Source organism: Salmo salar, chromosome ssa04 (assembly GCF_905237065.1).
Source record: "Salmo salar chromosome ssa04, Ssal_v3.1, whole genome shotgun sequence".
NCBI lineage: Eukaryota > Metazoa > Chordata > Actinopteri > Salmoniformes > Salmonidae > Salmo > Salmo salar.
Window position 1 is genome coordinate 18,439,818 of NC_059445.1, and position 21,241 is coordinate 18,461,058.

The 21,241-nt window shown below is 40.8% G+C and overlaps 2 protein-coding genes across 2 annotated transcripts in view; one reads left to right on the forward strand and one right to left on the reverse strand.

Annotated features, from left to right (window-relative positions):
• Positions 1–21,241, forward strand: part of LOC106602437 (oocyte zinc finger protein XlCOF29-like) — a 395,249-nt gene that overhangs the window by 25,024 nt on the left and 348,984 nt on the right. The gene's annotated exons all lie outside the window — the stretch shown is intronic.
• LOC106602403 (uncharacterized) overlaps positions 2,083–21,241 on the reverse strand; it is a 37,901-nt gene continuing 18,742 nt past the window's right edge. Inside the window, exons 5-7 of the mRNA XM_014195015.2 lie at positions 10,998–11,109; positions 9,321–9,448; positions 2,083–3,379 (exon numbers count right to left, since the gene is read on the reverse strand). Coding sequence (XP_014050490.1) covers positions 2,453–3,379; positions 9,321–9,448; positions 10,998–11,109 — 1,167 coding nt within the window. The 3' untranslated portion in view covers positions 2,083–2,452. The remainder of the gene's footprint in view (positions 3,380–9,320; positions 9,449–10,997; positions 11,110–21,241) is intronic.

Here is a 21,241-nt window from a genome sequence, read left to right on the forward strand (position 1 = left end):
AACTGTTGGAAAAAATTGTGTTTGACCAAATACAATGCTATTTCTCTGTAAACAAATTAACAACAGCATGCTTATAGAGAAGGGCACTCAACATGTACTGCACTGACACAAATGACTGATGATTGTTTGAAATAAATTGATAAGATGATTGTGGGAGCTGTACTGTTAGATTTGAGATATTATTTGATATTATTGAAAAAACGTATGTGTTATGGCTTTCAATCTCAGCACTGAATCCATGATATGGCAATCTATCTAATACAACTCAAAAGGTTTTCTTTAATGGAAGGTTCTCTAATGTCAAACATGTAAAGTGTGGTGTACAGCAGGGCAGCTCTCTAGGCCTTCTACTCTTTTCTATTTTTACCAATGACCTGCTACTGGCATTAAACACAGCATGTGTGTCCATGTATGCTGATGATTCAACCATATATGCATCAGCAGCCACAGCTAATTAAGTCACTGAAACCCTTAAAGAGTTGCAGTCTGTTTTGGAATGGGTGGCCAGTAATAAACTGGTCCTGAACATCTCTAAAACTAAGAGCTTTGTATTTGGTACAAATCATTCCTTAAATTCTAGACTGAATCTGGTAATGAATGGTGTGGCTGTTGAACAAGTTGAGGAGACAACATTACTTGGCGTTACCTTAGATTGTCAACTGTCATTGTCAAAACATAGATGCAATGGTTGTAAAGATGGGGAGAGATCTGGCTGTAATAAAGAGATGCTCTGCTTTTTTGACACCACACTCCAAAAAGCAAGTTCTGCAGCCTCTAGTTTTGTCTAATCTTGATTATTGTCCAGTGCTGCAAGGAAAGACCTAGTTAAGCTGCAGCTGGCCCAGAACAGAGCGGCACGTTCTGCTCTTCATTGTAATCAGAGGGCTGATATAAATACTATGCATGCCAGTCTCTCTTGGCTAAGAGTTGAGGAGAGACTGACTGCATCACTTCTTTTTATAAGAAACATTGTGTTGAAAATCCCGAATTGTTTGCATAGTCAATTTACACACAGCTTTGACACACTCTTATCCCATCAGACATGGCACCAGGGGTCTTTTCACAGTCCCTAAATCCAGAACAAATTCAAGAAAGCGTACAGTATTATATAGAGCCCTTATCGCATGGAACTTCCTTCCATCTCATGCTGCTCAAATAAACAGCAACCCTGGTTTCAAAAAACATATAAAGCAACACCTCACGGCACAGCGCCTCTCCCCTATTTGACTTAGATAGTTTGTGTGTATGCATTGATATGTAGGCAACGTGCCTTAATTTTTTTCTGTCCTTGAGCTGTTCTTGTCTATTGATATTCTGTATTATGTCATTCTGTATTATGTTTTGTGTGGACCCCAGGAAGAGTAGCTGCTGCTTTTGCAACATCTAATTGGGATCCTAATGAAATACAAAATACCAAAGTAATCAGGGGAATTATTGCATACTATCCAAAAACTGACCAAGACCCAATTCTCGATAATGAATCTGATCACGTCAAAAGGTGAACGAGGCGGCAGGCACTGAGCTAGATATGCACGGCGACAGGCTGCGCAGCCTCTGCCTTCTGCAATTTGTACATTTTGACATGCCTTTGTATCTATCGAGGATCTTTACACTACGCTCTCACATTGTCCTCTCTGCTCGCTCCCGTGCCACCTTCAGTTTCCAGTAGCTGTAGTTTCCTTCGCAATGCCATGTTTTCTTTCTGGCTTTGAGTTATATCCAAATGAAACACAGCATAGTTGTCTACGACTTTAAAGATGTCTGCTACTGCTGCATTTGCCAGCACCTCCATCCTATTTGAGTGTGAAAAACCATACAGTTAGTCATGTTAGCAGCTAGCTAATGTTATCCAGATAACATCTATCAACCAAGTCCTGTCACCAATGCGAATTAAAGACTACTGCAGTAAGTATGTGATGCTGCGCAGTTAAATTTGTAATATTTTGAGTGCCAGGATTTTACTGTCTAAATAACAACAATAAAACACAAAGTGGAAATTGTTGTACAATAAAGAGAAATTATCTTATTGGTTGGCATCATAGCTGAAAAGGTGTGGTTAAATGAAAAAGGTATGCACGCTGCTCTTTGAATTACGGTACTGTTTATTACATTACACATCAAATCTCCCATGATCAGTATCTTTCAAGCTGAGGGCAGACTTGTTTAGAAAGAACAGTGTGTGAACAAGAATAGAGTAGAAAAGAATATAATGACTTTATTCCATCTACCTTCCATCACCTCAGTAAGGTAAATATTCAACTGTCCTTGTTTTAGCCTAGGTTTACTGTCTCTCCAAAAACAGGTGTATCCAAGCCTGTTTCAAATGACAAGTTAACAAAGGGTTAATGAAGGGTATGTGGTTAATTACCCTCTTCCCCAAAACACTTCACAACTATATGTTAAATTAAGAATAGTTCCCAGATATCCCCTGCGTACATCTCGAGCCACACTGTTACAATTTCTCCCGGTTGTGGACACTCCTATGTCTGATAAGGTTAGTCAGGAAAGAGAAGCTCTTGTAACATAGTTTGCACTTGAAGGGCCTCTCCTTGGTGTGAACGGCCTGGTGCTCCCTCAAATAGTCTGCCCTAGCGAAGCGCTTCCCACATGTGGGGCAGGCGTACGGCTTGTCAGCGTCCGTCCTATTACTCGGCCTCCCACGTTGTGACCCAATGACACCAGAGGAGGTAGAAGCAGGAGCCACCACCCTCAGGTGGTTAGTATTTGAGCTCCATCCTTGACCTCTAGCCATTGTTTGGGTGTTGGGATTGTGTGTTGTGTTATAGGCTAGGTACCTCTTATGGTGAATGCCCATCCTGACCCTGTCTGTATTGGTGGAGTAACCATGAGGTAACTGAGGAAGGATAGACCCAGGTCCAGGTCTTCTATGAACCCAGTCACCAGGCATTAGACAAGATCCTGAAGGAGAAGACAGACTTCCTGTTAGACTCCCACCGGGGGTGTCTCCCACTACTCTCTGTGAAGGCTGAAGCCCAGGGTGACCTGAATTGTTCATCATGGATACTGTGGTGTTTGTATCATAGGAACAGGAGGGCCTATCTCCATCAGCCCCAGGCGCTGCTTCATCACTACACTGAGACTGTGAAGAGAAGGGTCTGGGCTGCAGACTGGAGCCTCTGTCTATCTGATGACCAGTAGGACTGAGGTTGTTTAGTCCACCTGTCCACTGGTTGTGTTCTGTGTGGTGGTGGAGTCTCTGCCCCTCACGGTTTGGTTCTGTTTCTGACTCGGAAAGGAAAAGCGATGGCTCCTGATCCAGGGTCCTGATCCGGAACCAAGGTTTGTGACCAGCCGTCTCAGAGGTCCAGTCTCGCCTGCCAGCAGCACCGGATATCAGCAGGTCCTCATGGACTGCAGACTGTAAACACACATTGAACAGAAAAGCATAAAGGTTTATATAAGAAACTCTTTGCTGTACACACAAAACATGACATATTATAAAATGTTTACACAGTCAAGCCCTTCACTAACACTGTGATTAATGTACCTGACAATATGGAGCCATTGGTGTTTATTATTATTTTTAAATCAAAATGTGTTGATTCAAGAATGAAGTATGTTTTGGTTCGATTGGGATAAGGGAAACTTAGCCCTTGCAATGATACAAAGGGTCAGCACAGAGTAAATGTATTACATTTCAACAAAATGGTCATATGCTCAAGTAATGTGAAGTACAGTACTTTTATTGCACAAAATGATACGTGTCAAGTAGAATAACTTCCCACTATGGTAACACTATATTCTCTGTAAATCTGATAAAATTAATTTTAGAATACTTTGAAAAATGTTCAACATTACATTACACACAGCTTGACTACTTTATGTAAAGTAAACATTAATTAAGTTACTATCATTTCCTCATTATAAAGCATCAGCATCAAAGGTTGTCACTTTTCATCAATGAAGTAATATTTCAGACACCATCACATAACACCATGTTTTCCTCAGTTCACCTCATCCAGTTCCCTACTACATAGATAATGTACATGTGTCGTGTCTTGGCTATCATTAATGTGATGATTGTTTTATCAAATCGATTAACTATGTTTAATTATTACGATGATTAAATTAATCCTGTAAGAATTAACTCATTTGCAATCTTGGGGCGCCACGGAAAAAGTTTATTTTTCGAGTTACCGGTTCCCGAATTAACTCTGAAAGATATAAATATCTCTTACATTTCAGTCATTATTAATTGTTGCCTTCTATCAGTCTCATTCTGAATGTCACAAAATCCTTTGATATCTGCACGAACCCTAGCATAAATGATGAATCAGCGATATAGAAATTGGCTTAATTATTTATTTACTAACTAAATAAATAATCACACAGAATTACATAAACACAAACAGAATAGCTTACACATTGATTACTACATAATGCAATGAAAGGTCCCTAGTGGACTAAACCGATATGACAGCTTGTTACACAAAATGAAAAGGGAGGGGCACGTAAGAAAGAACGGGAGAAAACACAAAGGACTTCACTATCGTACATACAGCTGATAACTATGCTCATGGAAATGCTAATACTTTGCACATGAACGGCCGCTTGATCCTCACCCAACAGGGCAAGTCATGATACATGGTTATCAAAATGTCACGCCAGAGTAAGCCTACACAAAACACAGACCTTATCTTAAGTGTTTCTAAAATCCCCTATGGGAAAAATGAATGGTGAAAAAAGATTGTAACCATTTCCCTGTTTGACCACTAGGTTCTATGGGTATTATGACACCTCCACCGTGGGGCTCTATATATCCAAAACCAACAGAATGAACTACAAACTAACTAGTACTCCATTACATGTCACTATACTCTTATACATGGGCAATGTGCAGTTTCTGTTGGTGTATCCTGAGGTAGCTCCTCTCTGAGAACCTCTTCCCGCAGTGCGTACAGGCAAACGCCCTCTCTCCCGTGTGGATCTTCAGGTGCATCTTCAGCTGGTGCTGGTGGGAGAACCTCTTCTCACACTGAGGGCAGCTGTAAGATTTCTCCTTTGTGGACCCTCTGGTGCATCTTCAGATCGGACAAGTCAGAGAAACTGTCTCAGCACAAATGGCACCCGAACAATTTGTCTTCCATGTGCATCCTCTGGTGCAGTGGTTCCCAAACTTTTTATAGTCCCGTACCCCTTCAAACATTCAACCTCCAGCTGCGTGCCCCCTCTAGCACCAGGGTCAGCGCACTCTCAAATATTTTTTTTTGCCATCATTGTAAGCCTGCCACACACACAATATACGATACATTTATTAAACATAAGAATGAGTGTGAGTTTGTCACAACTCGGCTTGTGGGAAGTGACAAAGAGCTCTTACAGGACCAGGGAATAAATAATAATAATCAATTTAATAATGCTCTTTATTTAGCCATCTTACATATAAAACTTTATTTGTTCATCAAAAATTGTGAATAACTCACCACAGGTAATTGAGAAGGGTGTGCTTGAAAGGATGTACATAACTCTGCAATGTTGGGTTGTATTGGAGAGAGTCTCAGTCGTAAATCATTTTCCACACAGTCTGTGCCTGTATTTAGTTTTCATGCTAGTGAGGGCCGAGAATCCACTCTCACATAGGTACGTGGTTGCAATGGGCAACAGTGTCTTATCAGCGCGATTTGCCAATGCATGATACTTTGAGCGCAACCCAATCCAGAAATCTGGCAGTGGCTTCTGATTAAATTCAATTTCACAGAACCGCTTGTTGCAATTTCGATGAGTCTCTCTTGTTCAGATATCGGTAAGTGGACTGGAGGCAGGGCATGGAGGAAGGTCCTTGTTAATGCAGACAGAGAAGAGCTCCAACTTCTTAATCATAACCTCAATTTTGTCCCGCACATTGAATTTAGTTGCGTAGAGTCCCTGTAATCCTAGATTCAGATCATTCAGGTGAGAAAAAACTGGCCAGTCGTGTGAGAAACTCGTCATCATGCAAGCGGTCAGACAAGTGAAATTATGGTCAGTAAAGAAAACTTTAAGCTTGTCTCTCAATTTAAAAAAAATGTGTCAATACTTTGCCCCTTGATAACCAGCGCACTTCTGTATGTTGTAAAAGCATTACATGGTCGCTGCCCATATCATTGCATAGTGCAGAAAATACACAAGAGTTCAGGGGCCTTGCTTTAACTAAGTTAACCATTTTCACTGTAGTGTCCAAAACGTCTTTCAAGCCGTCATTCCCTTGGCAGCAAGAGCTTCTCGTTGGATGCTGCAGTGTACCCAAGTGGCGTCAGGAGCAACTGCTTGCACGTGCGTTACTACTCCACTATGTCTCCCTGTCATAGTTTTTGTGCATCAGTACAGATACCAACACATCTTGACCACTAAAGTCCATTTGATGTCACAAAGCTGTCCAGTACTTTAAAGATATCCTCCCCTGTTGTCCTGGTTCCCAGTGGTTTGCAGAAGAGGATGTCTTCCTTTATTGACCCCCCATAAACGTAACAGACATATACCAGGAGATGTGCCAGGCCCGCCACGTCTGTTGACTCATCCAGCTGAAACGCATAGAATTCACTAGCTCCTATGCAAAGCAGTAATTGTTTCAAAACATCTCCTGCCATGTCACTGATTCGTCGTGAAACAGTGTTGTTTGATGAAGACATTGTCTGTATAGTTTTTTGGGCGTTTTCCCCCAGCATTGTTCCAGCCATATTTGTGGCACCAGGAAGAATTAAGTCCTCCACAATAGTATGGGGCTTGCCTGTTCTAGCCACTCGGTAGCTCACCATATAAGACGCTTCTAGCCCCTTCTTATTAATGGTATCTGTTGCTTTTATTCATGTTTTACTACTCGAAAGTCATCTTAATTCTCGCTCAAAAACCTACTGTGGCTTATTTTTCAAATTGGCATGTTTTGTTTCTAAATGTCTGCGCAAGAGTGAAGGTTTCATCGAGTTGTGAGATAGTACTTTTGCACATAACACACTTTGGCTGAGGAATGGCACTACTCTCAATATAAGTGAACCCCAAATCAATGTAGTTCTCATCATATTTGCACCTCTTCGATGGTCCAATGTCCCTGTCTGTTGTTCGGTGCTTTCCCGGGTAAGGGGTCAGTAGCTCTTCGGCTGCATCATATTCACAACTATCAGTGTCCATGCTAGGTGGGCTAACAACAAATGTAGAATTACTGAGGCTAGCATTGGATGTGCTCGTGGAAGCAGAACAACTTGTGTCGTTGACAGGTGCAGGTGTAGTACTGCTGGTAGTAGCAGTACTACCAGTAGAGCTGGTATATGTTTCTATGGACGCAGGCATTACTTTTTTAACCATTTATCGATTTTCGAGCAAACGGAATGAGCAGCAGCTATGTTTGGCTACATATGGACCGTTAGTGGAATTCCCGCGAGAGAGTACCGGTTAATGTGATTGGATGTTAATTATTTGACTAGGCTACCTGTATTTGACATTGTGTTGTTATTTAGCTGAACACAAGATGGTTTAATTTCATTTTTGGCAGTGAAATGAGGCTACTCAGGTGAGAAAAAAACCTGACCCAAATGTATAGCCCCATTGGAAAATATAAATGGAGTGTTTGAAAATGTGAAGAATTGTATTTTATTATTTATATTTATTTTTTAAAACGTGAATCACATTTTTATTTGGCGTAACCCCGACAGCATTGCGCGTACCCCAGTTTGGGAATACCTGCTCTGGTGGATCTCCACCTGTTTGGGGAAACAGAACGAACACCGGAAGCGCTTCTCTTTTATGCCGCCACCTTTACTGATTCTGTTTTTCCTACTGTCATTTGTCAATGGGCTTGTGTAGCCATTTAGTGTTGAAGAACTGGCATTGTCTGAGGTCTGGTTTAACATTAGCAGAGTGTGAGGAGGATGAAGGCCAGGGAGTGTCTGTGTTGTCCCGCTCCAGAGTACAAGCCTTGGTGTAACACTCATTCCTTTGATGTTAAACGCGAATCCGACCGTCACCCCTGGTGAGACAAAACCGTGACTCGTCAGTGAAGAGCACTTTTTGCCAGTCCTGTCTGGTCCAGCGACATTGGGTTTGTGCCCATAGGCGACGTTGTTGCCGGTGATGTCTGGTGAGGACCTGCCTTACAACAGGCCTACAAGCCATCAGTCCAGCCTCACTCAGCCTATTTGCGGACAGTCTGAGCACTGATGGAGGGATTGTGCGTTTCTGGTGTAACGCGGGCAGTTGTTGCCATCCTGTACCTGTCCCGCAGGTGTGATGTTCGGATGTACCGATCCTGTGCAGGTGTTGTTACACGTGGTCTGCCATTGCGAGGACGATGAGCTGTCCGTCCTGTCTCCCTGTAGTGCTGTCTTACGCGTCTCACAGTACAGACATTGCAATTGATTGCCATGGCCACATCTGCAGTCCTCATACCTCCTTACAGCATTCCTAAGGCACGTTCACGCAGATAAGCAGGGACCCTTGGCATCTTTCTTTTGGTGTTTTTCAGAGTCAGTAGAAAGGCCTCTTTAGTGTCTTAAGTTTTCATAACTGTGACCTTAATTGTCTGCCGTCTGTAAGCTGTTAGTGTCTTAACGACCGTTCCACAGGTGCATGTTCATTGAACAAGCATGGGAAACAGTGTTTAAACCCTTTACAATGAAGATCTGTGAAGTTATTTGGATTCTTTACGAATTATCTTTGAAAGACCGGTCCTGAAAAAGGGCAGTCTCTCTTTTTGCTGAGTTTACAATGATCTATGTGACATTGCAACATAGTCTACAAGGATAGACATAAATTTAAAAAAAATATATACTTTTATTTATGAGTGCGCCCCATAAAAAACACGTACCGGTAGCCTACACACATTTCACAGGTATTAGGTTGTTGTTATTGGAATCAATCAAAGAGGCGCTACATTGAGAGGGAGATTTCTAATCAATGCAAAATGGAATAAAAATTACAGAATTAAGTTGGCTAAATGAGGAGTAGGCTACACTGATCATCCAACCGGTAGGCTGTTGTTTCATATGAATAGAGTTGTAGGCAAGTACGGGGAGCGCAGAAAAATAGCTTTAATTGGCCTTGCTACTTAGCTAACTTAACTGACTGCTGTAGCTAGCTAGCTCTTTTACAAACGATTTGATGGAGTCAAGATAGGCACTACCAGATGGTATGATAGATAACCTATGGCAGCAACAAGTTTGGCTAACCAGCGCGAGTCAGTTTGGCTACTTCTCTCTCCCTCCGTGCCAGACAAATGCCCATCCCTAACTTAGATTGGATGTTGTTTTGTGTTTGACTGTCTGTTTCTGGTTGTGGTTAACCATTTTGTTCCCCAGCCCAGAGTTGAGGATGCTGTCCCATCCACTGACCTCCACTATGTTGCCTCTGGTCCTGGCCTGCTCGGTGATGTTGTCCCCAGGGTCCCTGGCTGCACCAGCCTGGTTCTGGGAATCCAAGATGGCTGCCCAGTCTTCTCTGTTAGCCTCCAGCCAACCACCTGCAGGAAGAGGTTACAAAATAGACTTTACAAACATGGCAGAGAACTCGACATATGAAGATTTTTTTAATGTATTACCAGATCATTTTCATACATTATAATGTGTGTAAACATAAGTTATATTGATTTCATTTTATAAATGAAGAAAAATTCTAAAATGGACTAAATAAATGTTTTCCCTCATCAATCTACACACAATACCCCATAATGACAAAGCGAAAACAGGTTTATATAAATTCGTGCAAATGTATTAAAAATAAAAACATAAATACCTTATTTACATAAGTATTCAGACCCTTTGCTATGAGACTCAAAATTGAGCTCAGGTGCATCCTGTTTCCATTGATCATCCTTGAGATGTTTCTACAACTTGATTGGTGTCCACCTGTGGTAAATTCAATTGATTGGACATGATTTGGAAAGGCACACACCTGCCTATATAAGGTCCCACAGTTGGCAGTGCATGTCAGAGCAAAAACCAAGCCATGAGGTTGGAGGAATTATCCGTAGAGCTCCGAGACAGGATTGTGTTGAGGCACAGATCTGGGGAAGGGGACCAAAAAATGTCTGCAGCATTGAAGGTCCCCAAGGACACAGTGGCCAGGGAGGTGACCAAGAACCCGATGGTCACTCTGACAGAGTTCCAGAGTTCCTCTGCGGAGATGGGAGAACCTTCCAGAAGGAAAACCATCTCTGCAGCACTCCACCAATTAGGCCTTTATGGTAGAGTCGCCAGACGGAAGCCACTCCTCAGTAAAAGACACATGACAGCCCGTTTGGAACTTGCCAAAAGGTACCTAAAGGACTCTCAGACTAGAGAAACAAGATTAACTGGTTTGATGAAACCAAGATTGAACTCTTTGGCCTGAATGCCAAGTGTCACGTCTGGAGGAAACCAGGCACCGCTCATCACCTGGCCAATACCATCCCTACGGTGAAGCATGGTGGTGGCAGCATCATGCTGTGGGGATGTTTTTCAGCAGCATGGATTGGGAGACTAGTCAGGATCGAGGGAAAGATGAATGGAGCAAAGTACAGAGAGATCCTTGATGAAAACCTGCTCCAGACTGGGGTGAAGGTTCACCTTCCAACAAGACAACAACCCTAAGCACACAGACAAGACAACGCAGGAGTGGCTTCGGGACAAGTCTCTGAATGTCCTTGAGTGGCCCAGCCAGAGCCCGGACTTGAACCCAATCTAACATCTCTATAGAGACCTGAAAATTGCTGTTCAGCGAGGCTACCCATCCATCCTGACAGAGCTTGAGAGGATCTGCAGAGAAGAATGGGAGAACTCCCCAAATATAGGTGTGCCAAGCTTTTAGTGTCATACCCAAGAAGACTCGAGGCTGTAATCGCTGCCAAAGGTGCAGGGTCTGAATACTTATGTAAATGTGAGATATCAGTTTTTTATTTTTAATACATTTGCAAAACCTTCTAAACATGTTGTTGCTTTGTCATCATGGGGTAATATAAGGCTGGAACATAACAAAATGTGGAAAAAGTTAAGGGGTCTGAGTATTTTCTAAATGCACTCTGTCAACCTTACCTTGCTCCCCCATCTTTAGTCCACTCAGCAGGTCAATGCTCTCTGGTCCGTCTTCTATAATCTCCTCTTTGACTAGTAGCAGATCAGGCTTCCCATCCTCCATGTCTACTGACTGGAAGAGATACAGAGTGAGAGGATGTTGGATCAAGAAATCTGATATGAGCACCCTGCTATGGAACATCTTCTGATTGGGCAATGAGGGATTGCTATGAGTACTATACAAAAATATTAATTGATTTGATAATATGCAAATGTTTAGTTGATTTGATTACTTGACACTCTTTAATGGTTTGATAATTGAAAGGCAGGGTCCCACACTTTAAGGTCAACCCCTTAGTTTAGAACCAACTTCTCTTTTTAAACGACCTATGTGGCATCGATTTGACATTCATTCTATTGTCAAAATTGACTACAAAGTGTAAATAGGATAATTTTGGTCATAAAGTCAGTCTCGTCCAAAACTGAGTTTTGTTAGTGAGTTCGTCACGACTTACTGGAGGGTTGGTATGGATTACTTACTTGCCCACGATGCCCAATTGCCCAGAGACAACAAGTCTGCAATATGGGCCCAAAGCACAGCAAATAGGAGTGAAAATGGTTTTCCATAAAGATGATGCAAACTTTCAATGCATTTCAACAATATGGCCAGGAATGGATTACATTCGACACGGTCAATTCTGCTGCATGTCAACCGTCAAACCACTGGTTTTTGTGAGTAATTAGCTAAGTAGATAACTGGTACTAGCTAGCTAGTAGCTACTTTTGTTTATACAACATTATTTGATATTGCTAGCGAGCCAGGCTAGCGATGATACCACAGATAAAGGGGGAATGATACCGTAGCTATCTAAAATCGACTAGGGACAAACTTTCAGGCTGCTGCACAGACACTTTGGAGGCTCTAGTCTAGAGCTCCTGGTTAAATTGTATTTAGAAGCATTTTTCAAAATCAAATCAATTTTTTGGTCACATGCCCCGAATACAACAGGTGTAGAGCTTACCGTGAAATGCTTACTTGCAAGCCCTTAACCAACAATGCAGTTAAGAAAAATAAGAGTAAAGAAAATACTTACTAAATAAACGAAAGTAAAGATAAATAAAAGTAACAGTAAAATAACAATAACGAGGTTAAATACAGGGGGTACCAAACTCTCTAAATGTTTAAATGAGTGAGTGGGCAACATACTATCATATCATTTTAAATTGAAATCTTTAAATATTTTGCCATATTCAATTACTGTATATTGTGCTAATTTCCCAAATGTGGCCATTTTGTTACTACCTTACAAGGTTGCATTTTCACCCCATAACATTTAGTGGAATTACACGTCCTTTCTACCTCAGATGCTAGTATAAAAGTTTAGTCATCACGATGACATAAGACTGATTGCTCGAAACAGATCGATATCTTTGGTTTTGTACAATTGATTTTGTCACACGCACTGGGATGCACAGGATTTAGAATGTAGAGTAAATTAAATTACCGGGAAATGACAGGAAAAATTCAGAGCGGTCTCCCTATAAAAGTCGCTAGCCACACACCAGTACATGGATTAGACAGTCAAACTATCACTTAACTAGCAGCCAACCTAACTATGTTTCCATTAACTTGTCCTGTAATATTTTGTCGACATTTAGAAAGTTTACATAGAAAATAGATGTGACAATTGCCTGCTAGGGTGCGTTTCCATTCAACTATCTTGTATATTTATTTATTTAATTATTTAAAAACAAATCCTTATTTTTTATTTTATTACATTTAAAAAATATATAACACTTCAAATTACAATACAATCATAAGACATCACTACATGTATATTGTTTTCTGAATAAACATAAAATAGTATTAAAAGTAAGAAAATCACAAGGTTTGACTTTAAAATGTAACTCTTTTGTGTCAATTAAAACGTTTGGACTTAATGACGTCATACCTGAAAAAAGTGTTGAATAAAAATGTAGTGGTTGAAGTGTTTCCATTACCCATTTAGGCAAATTGAGCATTAAAACATTGGCCACAGCCTGTATGCCCTCCCACCTATCTATTTCATGTCTCAGGTAGCCCACGAAAGCCAGCATGGATAGAATTTACTAATATTTGCCATATTCTAATAATTCGCACGTGCCAAAGTATCGCCACGGTCCGTGCCATGGTGAAACTTGCATTGCAAATAATTGGACGGTTAAATTTGCATTCAGCCAACCAGAAAAGCAATTTGAAGCAATTCTTGAATGTCGGGACAAGGATCCTGCAAATAAACATTATTTTTATAGTTGAAAAATAGATTTAGCAGGCAGTAGGCATTAAGAATTAAATGTGGAGTGGAGCTTCATAGTTAGGCCTACGTGTTGACATCACGTGCCCCCGCATACCTTAAATAATTCTGCAATAATTTATTACAAAAACACCGTTTCCATCATCATTTGTCACAATAAAGGAAAATCCACCAGTCAAACGATAAAACGGTTGTCGATCTTTAGAAAATGTATCCTATATCTGCCGTTTCCATTACGCATGTCGCAGTACATGCAACCTCATCTCCCCCTCTCGCGCAATTGACTTCAACATGACATCGACAAATAAGTGTTGCGTTTCTCTTTCCATTTTGACGACCCCCAAATCAAAATGCATCACTCCAAAATGTAGCTGAATGTCTTCTGCAGGTTGTTCTCTAAACCGTGATGTAACCAGTGGCAATTTTAGCATGTACATCTTGTTGGGGCATAGCTGATTTGCTTAAACAAATGTGGTTTCTACATACAATTGAGATGTACAAACTATGGCATAAGGGTACGACGAGCGGATAAGAAGCGATCCGTAACTTCGATTAAGACATTAATGTGCGAGCTAGGACGTAGTCAATATAACTACAGTTGAAGTCGGAAGTTTACATACACCTTAGCCAAATACATTTAAACTCAGTTTTTCACAATTCCTGACATCTAATCCTAGTAAAAATTCCCTGTTTTAGGTCAGTTAGGATCACCACTTTATTTTAAGAATGTGAAATGTCTGAATAATAGTAGAGAGAATGATTTATTTCAGCTTTTATTTCTTTCATCACATTCCCAGTGGGTCAGAAGTTTACATACGCTCAATTAGTATTTGGTAGCATTGCCATTAAATAGTTTAACTTGGGTCAAATGTTTTGGGTAGCCTTCCACAAGCTTCCCACAATAAGTTGGGTGAATTCTGGCCCATTCCTCCTGACAGAGCTGGTGTAACTGAGTCAGGTTTGTAGGCCTCCTTGCTCGCACACGCTTTTTCAGTTCTGCCCACAAATCTTCTATAGGATTGAGGTCAGGGCTTTGTGATGGCCACTCCAATACTTTGACTTTGTTGTCCTTAAGCCATAACTTTGGAAGTATGCTTGGGGTCATTGTCCATTTGGAAGACCCATTAACTTCCTGACTGATGTCTTGAGATGTTGCTTCAATATATCCACGTAATTTTCCTACCTCATGATGCCATCTATTTTGTGAAGTGCACCAGTCCCTCCTGCAGCAAAGCACCCCCCACAACATGATTTGCACGTGCTTCACGGTTGGGATGGTGTTCTTCGGCTTGCAAGCTTCCCCCTTTTTCCTCCAAACATAACGATGGTCATTATGGCCAAACAGTTCTATTTTTGTTTCATCAGACCAGAGGACATTTCTCCAAAAAGTATGATCTTTGTCCTCATGTGCATTTGCAAATCGTAGTCTGGCTTTTTTATGGCGGTTTTGGAGCAGTGGCTTCTTCCTTGCTGAGAGGCCTTTCAGGTTATGTCAATATAGGACTTGTTTCACTGTGGATATAGATACTTTTGTACCAGTTTCCTCCAGCATCTTCACAAGGTCCTTTCCTGTTGTTCTGGGATTGATTTGCACTTTTCACACCAAAGTACGTTCATCTCTAGGAGACAGAACGCATCTCCTTCCTGAGCGGTATGACGGCTGCGTGGTCCCATGGTGTTTATACTTGCATACTATTGTTTGTACAGATGAACGTGGTACCTTCAGGCGTTTGAAATTGCTCCCAAGGATGAACCAGACTTGTGGAGCACTACAACTTTTTTTTCTGAGTTCTTGGCCAATTTCTTTTGAATTTCCCATAATGTCAAGCAAAGAGGCACTCAGTTTGAAGGTAGGCCTTGAAATACATCCACAGGTACACCTCCAATTGACTCAAATGATGTCAATTAGCCTATCAGAAGCTTCTAAAGCCATGACATAATTTTCTGGAATTTTCCAAACTGTTTAAAGGCACGGTTAACTTAGTGTATGTAAACTTCTGACCAACTGGAATTGTGATACAGTTAATTATAAGTGAAATAAACTGTCTGTAAACAATTGTTGGAAAAATTACTTGTGTCATGCACAAAGTAGATGTCCTAACCGACTTGCCAAAACTATAGTTTGTTAAAACCTCTTATGGCTTGGGTGCGCTATTTTCACGTCCGGATGAAAAGTGTGCTCAGGGTAAACTGCCTGCTACTCAGGCCCAGAAGCTAAGATATGCATATTATTAGTAGATTTTGATAGAAAACACGCTGAAGTTTCTAAAACTGTTTGAATGATGTCTGTGAGTATAACAGAACTCATATGGCAGGCAAAAACCTGAGAAAAAATCCAACCAGGAAGTGGGAAATCTGAGGCTGTAGTTTTTCAAGTGATTGCCTATCCAATATACAGTGTCTGTGGGGTCATATTGCACTTCCTAAGGCTTCCACTAGATGTCAACAGTCTTTTTAGAACGTTGTTTCAGGCTTCTACTGTGAAGGGGGAGAGAATAAGAGCTGTTGGAATCAGGGGTCTGGCTGAAAGCCATGAGTTGTTGATCGTGCGCAGGCCGTGAGCACGAGCTCCGTTCTCTTTCCTTTCTAAAGACAAAGGAATTGTCCGGTTGGAATATTATTGAAGATTTATGATAAAAACATCCTAAAGATTGATTCTATACATCGTTTGACATGTTTCTACGAACTGTAATGGAACTTTTTTGACTTTTCGTCTGAACTTAGTGCTCACGTATTGTACATTTGGAAAAGTGAACTGAACGCGTGAACAAAAAGGAGGTATTTGGACATAAATATGGACTTTATCGAAACAAAACTAACATTTATTGTGGAACTGGGATTCCTGGGAGTGCATTCCGATGAAGATCATCAAAGGTAAGTGAATATTTATAATGCTATTTCTGACTTTTGTTGACTCCACAACATGGTGGGTATCTGTATGGCTTGTTTTGGTGGCTGAGCGCTGTACTCAGATTATCGCATGGTGTGCTTTCGCCGTAAATCTTTTTTGAAATCTGACACAGCGGTTGCATTAAGGAGAAGTGTATCTTTAATTCTATGTAAAACACTTGTATCTTTCATAAACGTTTATGATGAGTATTTCTGTAAATTGATGTGGCTCCCTGCAAAATCACTGGATGTTTTGGAGTCAAAACATTATTGAACATAACGCGCCAATGTAAACTGAGATTTTTGGATATAAATATGAACTTTATCGAACAAAACATACATGTATTGTGTAACATGAAGTCCTATGAGTGCCATCTGATGAAGATCATCAAAGGTTAGTGATTAATTTTATCTCTATTTCTGCTTTTTGTGACTCCTCTCTTTGGCTGGAAAATGGCTGTATGTTTTTTTTGTGACTAGGTGCTGACCTAACATAATTGTATGGTGCGCTTTCACTGTAAAGCCTTTTTGAAATCGGACACTGTGGTTGGATTGTCAAGAAGGTTATCTTTAAAATGGATTATAATACTTGTAGGTTTGAGGAATTTTAATTATGAGATTTCTGTTGTTTAAATTTGGCGCCCTGCACTTTCACTGGCTGTTGTCAAATCAATCCCGTTAACGAGATTTGAGCCCTAAGAAGTTTTAACAAGAAATTTGTGTAGTGGTTGAAAAACGAGTTTTAATGACTCCACCCTAAGAGTATGTAAACTTCCGACTTCAACTGTATTTGTTCAGCACTTTTGAAATGTACGACAGAATTCAGAACATGGGTCGTTCTTACAGTGTTCTCCGTGTACACCAAGTCAGAACCGTAAGATAAATAAAGGGGGCATATAAGCAGACAATGAAAGCACTTACAATATTCAATGATTACATTTCTCTAAAACAGGTTATAGGCTACATGTGCACCACCAAGTCAGAACAGTAGATGAAATTAAGAGGGGAAAATACACCAAATTATTTGCTAAAAATGTGGGGCTCAAAACAGAGCCCCACCTGCCCTGAATGACGGGTTGACACTGGATGTAACAAATATCTCCAGTGTTTGTTTTAGCTGTGTTAATTTCAACAGCGTGTACAACCTGATTTCCCCCTTAATCTATATCAGTGATTTATTGCCACTTGTCAAAACAACAGGGTTTTTGGTGTGTGTGTGTGTGCAGTTCATAAGGTGCTCGTTTAGAAAATAAAAGAATGGTAGTATGGGGTAACTGTCCCCCCCCCCCCCCTGTAATTCACATAAAGACCACAAGATGTCACCAAATTATTTTCCCTACACTTTCCCTGGCTGCCATTGTTCTTCCTGAACCAAATATTTCCTCTTTGTCATCACAACTTTTGGAGATATTTCAACAAACGATTTTGTGGTAAGTTGATCTAATCTTTTAAAATTTTGAAAAAGTTGTAGATATATTCCAATGAAGTTAGATCTATATATGTTTTTAAATTACAAGTAGGAAAACCTTAAGATAAATAATTCACTTAATTTTTTATGGAATGTAGGAATATGTTGGATGAGTGTTTTGGGGGAAACTCTCCCTCGTCCCCCGGGGGCTAGTTACCCCTTTATGGTTATGGATATGTTTCTACCTGTCATTTAGACAATGACTAGCCCAGTTAGCGCTAGTTTGTGCTAAGTTGCTAGCTTGCAACTTCACTAGCAAATGCTTGCCAGCTAGCTAGTTAGCATAAGCTGCTAGGAGTACTAGCTAGCAACCTTACTACTAAATCATCTGAGGTAAAATACATTAAAAAAGATAACTTAATTTCAGTTGTAAATGTTTCCACTAGTGACTGATATAGCTTTACATTTGATGCAACATTGTAGCCTTTTAGCTATTTTACACAGCCTTTAGGTCCCAAAAGCACACACATCCCTGGGTTGTTCGTCTTTTCAGTTCGCTGCAGCTAACGACTGGAACGAGCTGTAACAAACACTCAAACTGGACAGTTTTATCTCAATCATGGACACTCTTACTGACAGTTGTGGCTGCTTTGCGTGATGTATTGTTGTCTCTACCTTCTTACCCTTTGTGCTGTTGTCTGTGTCCAATAATGTTTGTACCACGTTTTGTGCTGCTACCATGTTGTGTTGCTAACATGTTGTTGTCATGTTTCTACCATACTGTGTTGTCATGTGTTGCTGCCTTGCTATGTTGTTGTTTTAGGTCTCTCTTTATGTAGTGTTGTGTTGTCTCTCGTCATGATGTGTTTTGTCCTATATTTTATTGTTTTATTTTTAATCCCAGCCCCCGTCCCCGCAGGAGGCCTTTTGCCTTTGGTAGGCCGTCACTGTAAATAAGAATTTGTTCTTAACTGACTTGCCTAGTTAAATAAAGGTTAAATAAAAATTAAATGTCATATAGCTAAGTTAGATAGCTATCTAAACCACCACTGACAATGTAATCAGTGCCGTGTGTCTTGTATGGACTACTCCTGGGCCCGAGTGAGTAATGCAAACCAGTCTGTGCCATGCTGGCACTCCGATTGGCTATGTTCAACCGTGTATTTACTGTTGTCTTCCATGACTGTATGGTGACAGTCTTTCTCTCTCTCTCCCTCTGTGATATAGGAGCTGGGTCGGATATAGGAGCCGAAGTCGGGCTCCTTCATGACCAGTATGTGTGAAGAGAGGGGCCTGGAGCTGATCATGCCAATCAGGCTTTGGCAAACAGCTCAAAAGTTGATTACTAATAAAACAGTACATCAAGTGTTTAGTAATATCACAGTTTCAATACGTGTCACTCAACTCTTCCTCATTTTTCTACAGATGGGCAGAATATGCTTTTGAAATGGAATCTGACTGAAAGACAGGTTTATACTGATGTCAGAATTGGGGTAGACCTTGCACTCAGCAATAGTATAATTGGGGGGGGGGCTGTGTATTCTTCAAACATGTCATGGAACTCCTGTCTTATATGGCACAATATTAGCAGAACACAGCTTTGACAGTTAAATGTGAAGTATGGATTACTCTACATGGAACCGTTACACTTGAAAGATATCAAACCACTTTGTTTAGAATATCTACTACACAAGTTCAGTAATTGCACCCTTCATATTACTCTGCAGGCTACTGACCGACACAAAACCTCTTCCTGGAGGAAGCTTTATATTGGTCAGTAGCCTATAGAGTGGTATGAGAAGAGTGCCCTCCTCTTGCATCTCACATCTGCCTGTAGTTATTGAACTCTGCCTGTTGGACCCATGGGTTGAGGCAAACTCTGTCATATCCAAGATGGAATGTCATGCACTCCACCTCTCCTGGCACCTGACTACACCTGTCCATAACCTGTAATACATTACATAGATGGAAGGGACTTCATCATCCATTGGAGACTTGAAGACAGAACCTCACCCAGAGAGTTTTTCATGTCAGTGTGTTAGACAGACAGAACCTCACCCAGAGAGCTGGGCATGTAAGTGTGTTAGACAGACAGACAGAACCTCACCCAGAGAGCTGGGCATGTAAGTGTGTTAGACAGAACCTCACCCAGAGAGCTGTGCATGTCAGTGTGTTAGACAGACAGACAGAATCTCACCCAGAGAGCTGGGCATGTAAGTGTGTTATACAGCTCTGGGTGAGGTTCTGTCTATGTCAGTGTGTTAGACAGACAGACAGACAGAACCTCACCCAGAGAGCTGGGCATGTAAGCGTGTGGTTAGACAGCCACATCCTCAGATTTGGCCAAATAGACACATAAAATGCCATTCTAGTAATGGTTAGATAGCTGAAGTTGCACTCTACACACAACTTATTTGTATCACTTACAAAAAAAGATTGCAGTCAGAGTGCAGTATAACTACAGTATGCTGCAAATACTGCATCCACTGTTTTTTTTATTGCAGAAGTTTTGCAGTGTAACTGCAGCTACAGTGCACTGCAGTTATTCTGCAATTACTGTATCCAAAATACCAGTAGTTTTGCAGTGTATAGTCCAAAATACCACAGTCTACACTTTTACTGCAGTTTCAAAACTGCAATCTTTTTTTGTAAGGGATTTGTTTGGTAAGTGTAACCATACTGTCTTTACAAGTACACCAATATGATATTTACAGCATAAAATGTTTGTCTTTGTAACACAACGATTTTGGGGGGGATAATTATACAACGGGTAGTTCTAATCATGAATGCTGGTTGGTTAAAACCACATTCCAGCCAGTGTCTATTCCACAAGTTACCACCGGCTAAATCTATGACATTAAAATGCCTATTTACTCTGTTCTATCTGACTGCACGATCCACTGTCTCATCAGCCCAGCCAGGCAATTTATAAACTTTATCTCCACTATAAAAGGCATCTAGACATTATCTCACATTTCTTTTAGACTAACATTTAGCTTTCAACAGTGGAGATTTGTATAAACCTTGCTGTCTGTCTCTCTGACACTTGCAACATTTTTTCGAAATTCAAATTCGATCACCACCTGTCCCATAGTAATGAACGTGTTGGGACGAGACAGACAGGCCGGAAGATTTTCTCAGCCAGTCGAAATCATGAATCGGCATCATCATGTCCACAGGTAGCCTACAACTTTTGTTGGAATGTTAGTAGCTCTGGGATTTGTCCCCCAGAAAGATCTAACAGCAGATATAAGGATAGACAAGATGAGACAAAACTAGCCAGTTATAGAATATGGTGTTGTAGGACAGCTGAGTTGATTCAAGACCAGACATTAAACTTGCAGTTGATACAGTTTCCACTGTAAAATGTATTTACATGAAGCGATGAAACGTTGAAACTAAGTTGCAAGACACTTTCGTAGCAAGGTGTTGTAGAACGAGTGTCTTATGAAACACATTCCAGACACTAGCTAGGTTCCATCCAATTGGTGACAGATTGGCGACAAATTCCCATGTACTGGATCAAAAATTACAAGTTAAATCGGTTTCCTTTGCATTTTCAGATATACTGATGGTTCTGTCACAAAATATGTTGCTTTATATAGAGAATGTACCCACTCAGGTCTTGGCACGTGCGATCTAGCCAACAGCTCGCAGATGAAGTGCGGGTATAG